The sequence below is a fragment of the Onychostoma macrolepis genome, chromosome 11 (assembly GCF_012432095.1).
Source record: "Onychostoma macrolepis isolate SWU-2019 chromosome 11, ASM1243209v1, whole genome shotgun sequence".
Taxonomy (NCBI): domain Eukaryota; kingdom Metazoa; phylum Chordata; class Actinopteri; order Cypriniformes; family Cyprinidae; genus Onychostoma; species Onychostoma macrolepis.
The window spans coordinates 2,576,749-2,589,312 of record NC_081165.1 but is presented as its reverse complement, the minus strand read 5'-3'; the positions used below and the strand labels follow the sequence as shown (position 1 = coordinate 2,589,312).

The window sequence follows — 12,564 nt, the reverse complement described above, 5'->3', positions numbered from 1 at the left end:
TTTTTCAAATGAAAAACATGTTTTCGCTGCAGAGATACATAACATCATTCAAATAAACTTACAATTTATTCACAGTGTGGATTTATCCATTAATGTAAGTCATTAAGTGAACTTTTATAGTAGGCTATTTTTTCTCCATATCACTTGAAGACACAAAATTTGGAAGAATTTGAAACTGATTTTGGCTGAAAAATAATTTATTTTAATTAGTTTTTTGAAAATATATTGGGTTTTTTCCCCCAATTCAACTGGATTTAAAAAGCAGCAGTGTTCTGTGGAAGTCGGGTCAACCAGCGGTGGACGACGAGTCTCATCAAGTTATTTGGATGGACCCTTGAAGTATGAACTCAAACGGATAGAGGCAGGTTCTCATCACACTGCCTTTCGTTCATTCACCTGTTCACGACACACTGCACATCATCAGATGCATGGGGAGAATGGGGCTTGAATGATGGAAAACGTTATGAAAAATAAAGACATAGATGTTGGTAAAGAGGGGGGAATCTATTTACACAGTCTCTATATGGCATGTCTGTCATTAAAAGCACCACTGATAGAGAAACTTGCATTGGTTTAATATCAAATTCCCTCCTTTCTCAAGCAGAGCCGGGCCGCTCTGTCATATCACAGGTTGGGTTGATGATTTTGTGTTATAACTCTACTCGGCTTTCTTGGGTTTCCTCTTGCGGGTTCCTTCACTTAGTTCCTCCTTGGTTTTGGCAGGCGAGAGGGGCGCAAAGCCAGGTGCGGAGTGGTGGTGATCATGGGCATCTTCAATACCAAGAGGTGAACCGAACAGCAGGTGGCACAGCCAGGACTCGATGAGGGCGAAGGGTGATCCGTGAGAGTGACGGGCCGTCATAAACACCTGTATGAGGAATGGTAAATATTCTTGAGTAATGAAGTTAGAAATGTCTCAGCTATTACCTTTTCTGAATAGTTTAGTTTTGACTGTGCAAAAAGTCAAATTGGGCATTGTTATTGGCCACTGCTATTGGGCTGCTAAAGCCAAAAGTAAACTGCAGTTTTTACGCATATGGTAGGGTATGTTTATACACATACAGTTAGTGTGCAGTGTGATTTTTTTTTTTTTTTAAATGCCGCACAACTCCTCATCCAAGCTCTTGTTCTCTCCAGACTGGACTATTGTAATGCTCTCTTGGCAGGCCTTCCCACATGTACTATCAAGCCTCTGCGACTGATCCAGAATGCAGCAGCCAGAGTGGTCTTTAATGAACCAAAGAAAGCTCACGTTACCCCTCTCTTCATCAGGTTACACTGGCTACCAATAGCCGCTCGCATCAAATTCAAGGTACTGATGTTTGCCTACAAGACGACAACTAGCACTGCACCAATATATCTAAACTCACTAGTTCAAACTTATGCACCCTCCAGAAGATTGCGTTCTGCAAGTGAACGACGCCTTGTGGTGCCATCACAAAGAGGTACCAAATCCCTCTCACGGACCTTTTCCTGGACTGTGCCCAGCTGGTGGAATGACCTCCCGATCTCAATTCGAACAGCTGAATCTTTAGCCATTTTCAAAAAACATCTAAAGACGCATCTTTTTCGCCAGCACCTGACCAACTAATACTAACACTTACCTATTCTATCTATTTAAAAAAACAAACAAACAAAAAAAACCCTAGCTACATGTACTGTGCTGGGCTAACTGAGACTTGTCATGACACTTGTATACTGCTGCACTCTCGATGGTCTGATTGCTTCTATTGTTCTCATATTGTACGTCGCTTTGGATAAAAGCGTCTGCTAAATGATTAAATGTAAATGTAAATGTAATCGCCCCTACATGCTGAGTTCGCACTTTTTTTTTTTTTTTTTTGCACTAGTAAGTTTGTCCACAAGGTGGCAACACTTCCAAGGCTTACTGTTTTACTGTCAAGTAATAAACCAATGATACTGAAGAACAACAAAGCACTGCAAACTACAAAAACAATCCCAGAAGGTGATGGTTCCCTTGAGATTTTACCATGGTTTTTATAATGGGCATTTCAATTTATACTGATTTTTTTTGGGGGATACTCTATATAGACCTCTAACCATGACACCACCATGAAATTGCATTCTAAATACCCAGACAATTATGAACAATAGTTGACTTAAATAAAACAACCCAGCATGTTGGGTAAAAACATTTAACCCAACCAGCTGGGCAAAATAAGCCAGCATGTGTTCTGTCCAGTATTTACCCAGCGCTGGGTTGCCAAATAACCCAAATCGGGTTGATTCCAATTTTTTTTGAGTGTGCATTTACAAATGCTTGTAAATGCAGACTGCATGGCTAGGTGCTTGATTTTATACACCTGTGGCATTGGGTCCGACTGAAACACCTAAATTCAGTAATTAAGAGGTGTGTCCCAATACTTTTGTCCATATTTTTGAGATTCTATGAGATAAAATGTACTGTATCTTGGCAAACTTTCCCTCTGAAAGAGAGCTAATTTTGCAAAGCAGAGCTCACTTCATGTTAAGTATCATGAAAATTTGCTGAACAAAGATTTGCCTTGACAATTTACGGGCATTCAGTCAATGAACGAATTCGGATTGGCAAAAAGTCATCATAATTGTTTTGGACAGTTGTTGAGGGATCTTAATACTTCAAGGTGTCTTGATTTTTACACTTTTTTTTTTTTACACGAAAATACACTCTTCCTTATATTTCAACTTATTAAATGAGCTGAAAGAACTCTTAAACAAGCTTATTATTACCTTGGTTGTGACCATGAATAGTGTGAAGAGGCAGATCAGCATGCTTTTAGACACAGGGAGCAAGTGAGCCTCCTGAAGGGTGAATAAAATGGCTCCATACAGACTGGCCTTTGTAGGGCTGAAAAATATAGAATCACATTCTAAACATTTATAAAAGTCATTAGTCTAAAACATGAACAGCTTCAGAAGACTTTGAATTAAACACATGAGTCATATGGACTATGCTATTTTAAGGTGGTTTTTGTTCTTTTTGGAATGTAAACAGACAATTTTTCAAACTTTAATAATTTTTTTTTTTTTTTTCAAAGTCAGTTACAAAAAGGTAGATTGGCCCAGTTTGAATCAGAAAAGTAAGACAGATTACCTCTTGGCTAAATATAGATGGTCAAACTAGTAGACAATCTTACATACAATCTTACAAAAAGTCAGTGGAAAAGACATGGCTCTCCAGAATTCTCCTTCTGTGTAAGGTTTTCCACTCACAATGACATGTTGAGAACTTCATTGGTCTCTGGCTTCCAGACTCCTCGCAACAGCTGCTCGAAATTGGACATGAGAGCAACCCCTGACCCTGTGAGTTTTAACAGAGACAATCAGCAGAGCTGCACAGATCTCCCGAGCAAGGGTTTTTAAAGGGTCTTATAAAAGCGTTACATGACCCCTAAAAATAAATCCCTCTGGAGATATAAGATACTTACCCTTAACATAACCAGTGATGACCATGATTAGCCAGCCGTGGTGATACGCATGGTGAGCGTGATGAACTCCAGCAGCGATTTTACGTGTGCGGACCACTTCTTTCAATGCAACTAGGACAAGTTTCACAGGCAGAAATGCCACACATTTGTAAAACAGGTTAAGAGGGCAGAAGAAAATCAGGTACCTGGAAAAAAAAGAGAAGAAAAAAAAAACATTCTGATAAAAAGATACAATAATAGATACTCACATAAGTTTGTCATGATATTGGAAGAAGAGGATTTGATACTAATAATCTATGAGCTTCTATTAGTCTGTAGAACTGCTTTGTTATTTGTATATGGAAGCAATGAAGACGTGGTAAATGTGGAAATATCGGATGTATTCAGATCAAGATATGGACAAAGTTGTTATTTAGGGATGTAACACGAAGAGTTTAGTTGTTTATGGCTGCCTAGCAATTTACCACATTAATATAGAATACCAACTGATGTGCTGTCACATGTTCCAACCCATGTTCGTATATCGACTATTTATAATGGCTTCAGAATGTAGACTCAAATCTGTTTGTTTTATAATGTTACTTTTACTCTCAGTAATAATAATTCTACTAATAACACTTTTAAGATTAAGAGTTCATAATCAGATTATGTATTTCATTCATTGGATTATCAAAAACAGACATGGTTATTACAATAAAATAAATTTTTATTACATTTCCTGCAAAAAAAAAACTAAAATGTATATGTATATATCAAAACTATGCACATTGTGATATATAATACTATAAGATAACTTATTACAATATGTTATGAAATTATAATAAAATTATCTGGTTATAAACTGGTGCAAGAAAAGCTGTTCAAATTATCATGTTACAAACTTGTTAATGCAAAAATACAATTTTCAGATTTTATATCCAGATTTTCCAGATTTATCTTAAAGATCTATCTTTGAAGTGACTTCGGTGTCATATGCAAAGTGTACAAGCACTGAACCATTTAAAGATCCTCACCACACAGCTGAGGCCAGGAGGATGTGACTGTTGTTATGGAAATAGTCAATGGGAGACACACCAAGCATGATGTCTGCTAGTATGTAGCTTCCAAAGCAGTAGAGCATTGCACAAAGCCAAGAGGCCACTGGGCTTTTACGGGACACTTCCACAGCACCTGATTAACACAGACCAACACAGATCACCTTCACTTTAAACACTTAACCTTTACATGTATACATTTATATATACACAGCGAGTTCAAAAATCTGAATGTCCCATGATTATAATTTAAAATCGGAAATTCAGTTTTTGCGACACAAAAAGAGAAACTTCATAAAAGTGGTCTACATGACTTGTTTTCCAATTGATAGCTTTGTGTGAACAGACCACAATGTACATTGTTATTTACTGAAACTATTCCTCTCCACTCTCCAAAAATTGGATGAAATATTGAAATATTTAATTGAAAAGACTTGACTGATCATTTAACCACAACGTCTCTAATGTACGCTTATGATACTTTTTTTGGAGGATGGGAAGAAAACAAAAAAACAAAACAGCAGCTGTAGTTTCCAGAATTTTACATTTACATTAATTCATACCACATTTTACTATAAAAAAATACGGTACTAACATTTTAAGTTTTCAGATTGAACTTTATAATATACTGACAACCACCTTTAAAAACTCAGGTAGTGAAGAGAAAGCCACATGAGGAATGAGTTCATCACAAGTAGTTTTTCTACAAGCTGTGGTAAATACTAATAAAGAAAAGGAACACAGTGTCATAAATAAACACAAAACACCATCACAGTAACACACAACACTAAAATAATTCAATAAGCATTAACAACATAAAATGTAACCTAACCCTAATGTACATAACAGATAAGACAAAAACTAAGAAGTAACATCGTTACAGAGAATTCTGGGAATTTGTGTTTTTTTTTTTTTTTTACTGTAAATTACAAGAGAACTATACAAAGTGGTACATTTAACAGTATTTTACTGTAAAAGTACACGAAATGCCCCATTAGATCAGTTTTTCACAATATACAGTAGTAAGGGAATTTGCCATTAAATTAACAGGTTTTTACTGTAGCATTTACTTTTACCATTAAAATTATACACACACACATACTTTTTTTTTTTTTTTGTAAACATCAAAAAGTGAACCTTTTTTTTTTTCCACAGTGAACTCTCTAAAGCAGTGTTAGGACCACATGATTTCTGACACCACTAAGAGATGTTGTATATCTAGAGGTCCACAAATCTCCAGGGATGAACACATCTTACAGAACAGGTGTAGCTTGGGTCGTTACGCACCCAACAGGCATTTTGAATGAAAAACGATCCTCTCAAATGTAACCTAAAAATAAACAGAAGCCTAAAGCTTTTCGTTCGTCTCGAACTGCAGGCCTGTTTCACACCACAACCTCCAACCCGCACAAACAGCTGACAGGATGAACTGCAGCGAGCAACTGGCTAACGTTTGGACGAAGCGGTGGATATTTATATCACATTCTTCACCATCTATACGCTTTATCACAAGTTTGTGAATGGTATTATGGTATGAATAGTTATATATCTGTGCCCTGGTATATCTGAAAGCCTAATGCAATTTTAAGTGACAGCATCAACTCATTGCTCAAACCAATGCTTTCCGAAAGCATGTAAAAATAAAACTGCTTAAATTTGTAATACTGAATGATCACTAATGGACTAATTGATATTTAATTCACTTCAAAATAAAAGAAATACATTCAAATTTAAATTTGGCATTAAGTAAATGTTGCTGATATTTATTTATTTATTTGTATTTTGTATTGTTACAATGTTATAATAATAGTTAAGAACATTTGACCCCCAATTCATGCATTACATTGCCAAACAAGTCATTTCATTACCGTAATGCCAACAACATAATAATAATAATAATAATAAAAGTAAATAAAATAAAATCTCATTCTCATTGCCATAATGGCAAAATATCTCATGATCCCAAATGTAATGCAAATAGTTAATTCTCATCATTTTAATGTCAGAAAGCTTCTAATTTTTAACATAACAAAATTATCATTGTAATTATCATTATAATAATAAAGGTGATCTAGGCCTACCCAAAATATAAATAAATAAATAGTTTTAAAAGTAGGATTATATAGTGTCAGAGAATCATCATTGAGAATAAAATCAATTACAAAGTCCAAAGTAAAGAGTCCAGATTTATTACAGCAGACTAATAAATAGAAAGTGTGCTTAGTTCTGTGGTTTAATTCTAAAATACGACTTGGACATGTTTCAAATATGACTCGTTAAAAGGAAGCAAGCCCTAAGTTACATAAATTTGCTTAACAAATTTACTGGGCTTCGTTTTGTCCTTTCCTCTGCTGCTGTCTATTTAGGGCGCTTCTATTTATTGCGAAGAGACTCGCAGTGGAATGTGCACGGACTCTATCGTGTTTCGAGGACGGTCTTCAAGAGTGGGACAACTCTTCCCACCCCAAAAATAAAGAACATATTGAATGATACGCAGAGACATTCATAAAATATAGGACTGTTCTGCATACTGTTGCAAACACAATGCCATATGTGACAGTGAACCAAATTACATAACACTTGTTGAAAACAATAATAATTATCTTATGGCTTGAGAATGAATTATTTCATATTTAACGCAGTATTAAATGCCATATTAATCCACGCGCATATGCAAAAAATAATAAATAAATAAAACCCCGTCATTTAAATTTGACCCAAATAAAGCTCAAGTGCAATATTCTTCTGTTTTCCTAAAGAACAATTCCACTTACCTGGTTCATATTTGAGGTAGAGTATTGACACGATATAATAAGCGACATCAAAAACGGGAAACATCGCCATTTTCGAGAAATACTGGGCAATTTCGCCCAGATTTAGGACATCCAGCACCTCCATGATGTTCTGACCCTACCGCATGAACAGATCTTCAAGAGACTCGCCGTGTGCACGAGTAAAAGGCTCCGCTCACATGCAGATGCCTATTAATACACAGCACAAGCTCAGGCGCACTACTGAGGTGAAATCAACACACGGACGCGTGTCCTGCGGAGGAGCTACTGCCCCTTACTGGATGACCGCGAAACGCGCTCATAATCGATCATCAATCGAGCATTAGATCGCGAATACCAGGTGTAACGGTTTTGTTGTCATTGCATAAATAGTCCTGACCTTATTTTATAGCCTGCTGAAAAACCTCATCTTAAACCAAACTTAAATACGATTTTGCTATTCAAACATTTGTAAAGGATTAATTAAACACTGAAACACTTAAAGATATCACTAATGAAACAGCCTATTCCTATAGACTTCTGCCATGTTTTGGGGCCATCGTTCATGTAGTACCAGAGTAGGCTACTCTTTAAATATGCCATAGTACTATAGAACATTGTGAATATTTGCCAATTTCTGATATAAACTGCCTATAAGGTGGTCCAGTACAACACTACGAAATTGCCACAACACAACGCATTAGACTTATTTAATTATTTTGTGCTAAGTCCGCTGTGTTGTGCTAATTTTGTTGCATTGCGGCTTGTTTCTGTTGCGTTGCGGCTCGTTTTCGACTTGTTTTCCATTATATTGTGGCTTGTTTCTGTTGCGTTGCGGCTCGTTTTCGACTTGTTTTCCATTATATTGTGGCTTGTTTCTGTTGCGTTGCGGCTCGTTTTCGACTTGTTTTCCATTATATTGTGGCTTGTTTCTGTTGTGTTGTACTAATTTTGTTGTGTTGTGGCTTGTTTACGTTGTGTTGTGGAGATTTCATTGTGTTGTGCATTACTGGACCACTGTAATAAGCCTACAACCTGGTTTAAGCAAGTATAAACGAGGCTTACCATGGCAATACAAGTTTTTTTTTTTTTTTTTTTAACTACCATTTTATTCCATCATTGTACCATGGTATCATATAGTCACATAACAAACCGAAGTTATAAGTATTAACTTAAAAGCAGGGATCTTCAACTCTGCGATCCACTGTGAGCACAGGGGGTCCACTAATTATTGTTTTTAAACTAATTCATGTGGAAAAATATCTGAGTCATGCAACTCTAGATGATGCTAACTAATAGGTCCTTTACATGCAACCTAACAATCACAACGTTTACTACTCATACAGCAGATCTATCAGAGTTTGTCTGAAACCCTGCACCTCCCCCAGCTCCACCTGTCTAGATCTTTTCTGGGATTTATGTCTGCCCATTCATGTGGCAGCTGCAAATCTTACAATCTCACAAAAGTGTGTCTGTGTATCTGTTGGCAGTAGCAAGTCCAAAAAGTCAAGCAGCAGAGTGTGTAGTAATCTAGTCCGCCAAGACCAAAAGCATTAGCATAAGATGTGTCCCAAATCACTCATACTCATGTTTTATTCTATGCTGTTTTGTAGTATAAATAGTATGATTAGTGTGTGTGTTCACTCTGAAATTTTTTTCTGTGCTCATTCTTCTACGCTGGAAATTCTTCTATGCTATCATTATCCCTTAATCCCTTCCTGTCTCTTTTGAACGATGACTGAAACTTCATACAAGTGGCACTTCTCAGGTTTACTGCCATCTTATGATGAATCCCTTTAAAGCATCTGCCAAATGATTAAATGTAAATGTAAAATTCCAAAAAGAAAAAGTGCACTTTAAATGCCTGAATGTTGCACTTAATTAACCGAAAATAGGAAATGTGGAATGGTGGATACTTCATGCACTCAACAATTGTTCATTCATTCATGTTTAAACTGAGACATTTCACAATTTTATGCACAAAATGAGCTCATTTCAAATTTGATGCCTGCTACAGGTCTCAAAATAGTTGGGACGGGCGCATGTTTACCATGGTGTAGCATCTCCTCTTCTTTTCAAAACAGTTTGAAGACGTCTGGGCATCGAGGTTATGAGTTTCTGGAGTTTTGGTGTTGGAATTTGGTCCCATTCTTGCCTAAAATAGGTTTCCAGCTGCTAAAGAGTTTGTGGTCGTCTTTGACGTATTTTTCATTTAATGATGCACCAGATGTTCTCTATAGGTGAAAGATCTGGACTGCAGGCAGGCCAATTCAGCACCCAGACTCTTCTACGAAGCCATGCTGTTGTAATAGCTGCAGTATGTGGATTTGCGTTGACATGCTGAAATACACAAGACCTTCCCTGAAATAGAAGTCATCTGGAGCATTTGTTGCTCTAAAACCTTTACCTTTCAGCATTCATAGTGCCTTCCAAAATATGCAAGCTGCCCATACCGTATGCACTTATGCACGCCCATACCATCTGCCTAATACTACTTATGCCTACTTGTTTTTGTATGTTATACAGATGTCGTCCAGTATCAGCTATTTCCCAGTATTCTTGCCATATTTTATTTGTATGTCCCTTAAAGGGATAGTTCATCCAAAAATGAAAATTTGATGTTTATCTGCTTACCCCCAGGGCATCCAAGATGCAGGTGACTTTGTTTCTTCAGTAGAACACAAACAAAGATTTTTATCATTTTTTTCGTAAACTACGCCAGAGCACATAAAGACGTCACGCACCGGATGCCGTGCACGCGCTCAGGGCAGTTGGACATGGTTGTTTATTAGAGGTAAAAAATTATAAAAATACTGTTCAGTTTCTCGCACAAATCGATCGTTTCGTGTCTTAGGACTAAGTAGTATTAGGCAGAGCAGGAATCCAAAGGAAGGAAAAATAATTACACGTCTTAGAGGTGTACAGGTGAATTACAGGTCACGCTGGTTTAATTTTTACATTACAGAGAATAGGAAAACAAACCCACTGGTCTTTGCAACCACTGCAACACACAAGAGACAGTAAAACATATTTGTAACCCTGGACCACAAAACCAGTCTTAAGTCGCTGGGGTATATTTGTAGCAATAACCAAAAATACATTGTATGGGTCAAAATGATAAATTTTCTTTTATGCCAAAAATCATTAGTATATTAAGTAAAGATCATGTTCCATGAAGATATTTTGTAAATTTACTACTGTAAATATATCAAAACGTCGTTTTTGATTAGTAAATATGCATTGCTAAGAATTCATTTGGACAACTTTAAAGGCGATTTTCTCAATATTTTGATTTTTTTTTTGCACCCTCAGATTCCAGATTTTCAAATAGTTGTATCTTAGCCAAATATTGTCCAAACCTAACAAACCATACATCAATGGAAAGATTATTTATTCATCTTTCAGATGATGTGTAAACCTCAATTTCGAAAAATTTACACTTAATTGGTCACATTTTATTAGAGTGAAAAAAGGGAGTTAGAAACACAAGTTGGAGAACAAAATATGACAATGGGAAATCTGCTAGGGAAATAGTCTCTTAATGAATTATTTGAAAAGTACTTGGGATAAGTGAAATAATTTAATCGAAATATATAGATATTATAAGTCCTCTCCTTTCTCTCTATCGAGCTACTGCCCATACTCCAGTTCAGTAGGTGGCGGTAAATGCACCTTTAAGTTGGTTTGCCATCCGCCTATAAAATTAAAAGAAGAAGAAGAGTCATTTCGCAGACTGGAGTGCGTCGTGTCCTAAATCTGCCGTCAGGGGGCGATGATGAACTGAGGACTCACACTGTACTCATACAAAGATCGAAGAAGAAGACGACGAACCGAGGCGGATATAATCATCCAAAATGATCGGAGATCTTTTAATTTTTGGGTAAATGTCACATTTTTCTAGAGCAGGATACATTTCGCGGGATTGTTAAATATAAAGTTATTCGTAATGTTGATATGTGTAGTGTATTATTGTCGCTGTGTAGCAGGAGTGTGTTTTCCTCGCTCCACGTCACTCACTGTCTTGTGTTTTCAGCACTCTGCTCATGAACGCCGGCGCGGTGCTCAACTTCAAACTGTGAGTCAAAACACAGATTTCATTTCCAGTTTTCATTTGGATGATCGCTTGTTAATATGTGCCGTTCACTGTCTGTGCGCAGGAAGAAGAGAGAAACGCAGTCTCAAGGGTTCGGCGATGAATCTGGATCGTCCAGCACTGGTGACAGCAATTCATAAACGTTGCATTATAAAATAATAGTTAATTTAATATTATTGGGACAGTATAATGTTAACTAATTGTACAGTGAGCAGATGGCTGACAGCTACAGGTCACCACAGAGGCCCTAAATCTATCATGGCATAGAGCTGGCATGCATTTTTATGAAATAGGTCAAATATTAGATCAAAGATTATGTATTTTTGCATTTTTTCCCCTCTAAATATCACTGGATCATATTTGACACTTATTATGCATTATTTAGGTGACAACATCAGAGAGTTTTTGCTGAGTCTGCGGTACTTTCGCATATTCATTGCTCTTTGGAACATTTTCATCATGTTTTGCATGATCTTGTGAGTATCGACTTATATCTTGTTTTCAACTTTCATGCTTTCAAAATAATCCTGTTTATGCTCTATTGAAAACAAACTTTGTTTTTGTGGAACGTTGTTGCATATTTTAAAGTGTTCTTGTGTTTGTTTTCAGATTATTTGGATCATAGATTACATTGAGGATCACTACAGACCGCATCGGGTGGATTTATTGTGATGGGTTTTTTAGTGTGGGAAGCCTTTAAGTCTTATCCAACGTCTTGTAAGACGTCTGTATATTTTGTACAGAAGTGTGTATGATTAACATTGCTTTTACTTTGTGAATCAAATGGGGAACACATGGGAACTACATTTGTTTATATATGGTTTAAAGCAGGGCAGTGCAATCGGAGAGGAGTTTGAGTTGTCTTTTCCTAGTACCCTATACAAATACTAGCAGTTGTCTTAGTGGATGTACCATTCACCAATGTAAAACCTTTGAGAAGCAAGCTTTGTAATGTTCATAAAATAAAAAAAAGCTACTGCTTGGTTAACATGAAAGAATGCTTTAAAACTGTGTGCAGTAGAATATTTAATTCTGGTGTGTTAAGTGCATAAAGTACAATTACCTTAAAAAAAAAAAAAAAAATTCCAACATCTTTAAATTCCTGCATTTTAGACACTTAACCTACAGTGATCATTGTTGCATTTTAATATTGCTCAAGTGGAGTACAAAATGCCTGTTTGAATGTTCCCTAGACATAAATTTCACTCCTTTGACAGTTCAGCTTGATTTACACATTT

At 36.5% G+C, this 12,564-nt stretch overlaps 2 protein-coding genes across 2 annotated transcripts; one reads left to right on the top strand and one right to left on the bottom strand.

Moving 5' to 3' along the window:
* Positions 1 to 47: 47 nt before the first annotated feature.
* tmem38a (transmembrane protein 38A) lies at positions 48 to 7,447 on the bottom strand. The gene is made up of 6 exons (XM_058790563.1): positions 7,237 to 7,447; positions 4,442 to 4,598; positions 3,429 to 3,613; positions 3,214 to 3,301; positions 2,731 to 2,848; positions 48 to 868 (listed from the first exon to the last, which is right to left on the bottom strand). The coding sequence occupies exons 1-6, from the start codon at positions 7,358 to 7,360 to the stop codon at positions 659 to 661; spliced, it is 882 nt and encodes a 293-aa protein (XP_058646546.1). The 5' UTR covers positions 7,361 to 7,447; the 3' UTR covers positions 48 to 658.
* A 3,532-nt stretch (positions 7,448 to 10,979) lies between these two features.
* smim7 (small integral membrane protein 7) lies at positions 10,980 to 12,485 on the top strand. Its single transcript, XM_058791573.1, has 5 exons — positions 10,980 to 11,113; positions 11,267 to 11,308; positions 11,391 to 11,449; positions 11,712 to 11,802; positions 11,936 to 12,485. Exons 1-5 carry the CDS (start codon positions 11,088 to 11,090, stop codon positions 11,949 to 11,951), a joined length of 234 nt encoding a protein of 77 aa, XP_058647556.1. The 5' UTR covers positions 10,980 to 11,087; the 3' UTR covers positions 11,952 to 12,485.
* Positions 12,486 to 12,564: the final 79 nt, after the last annotated feature.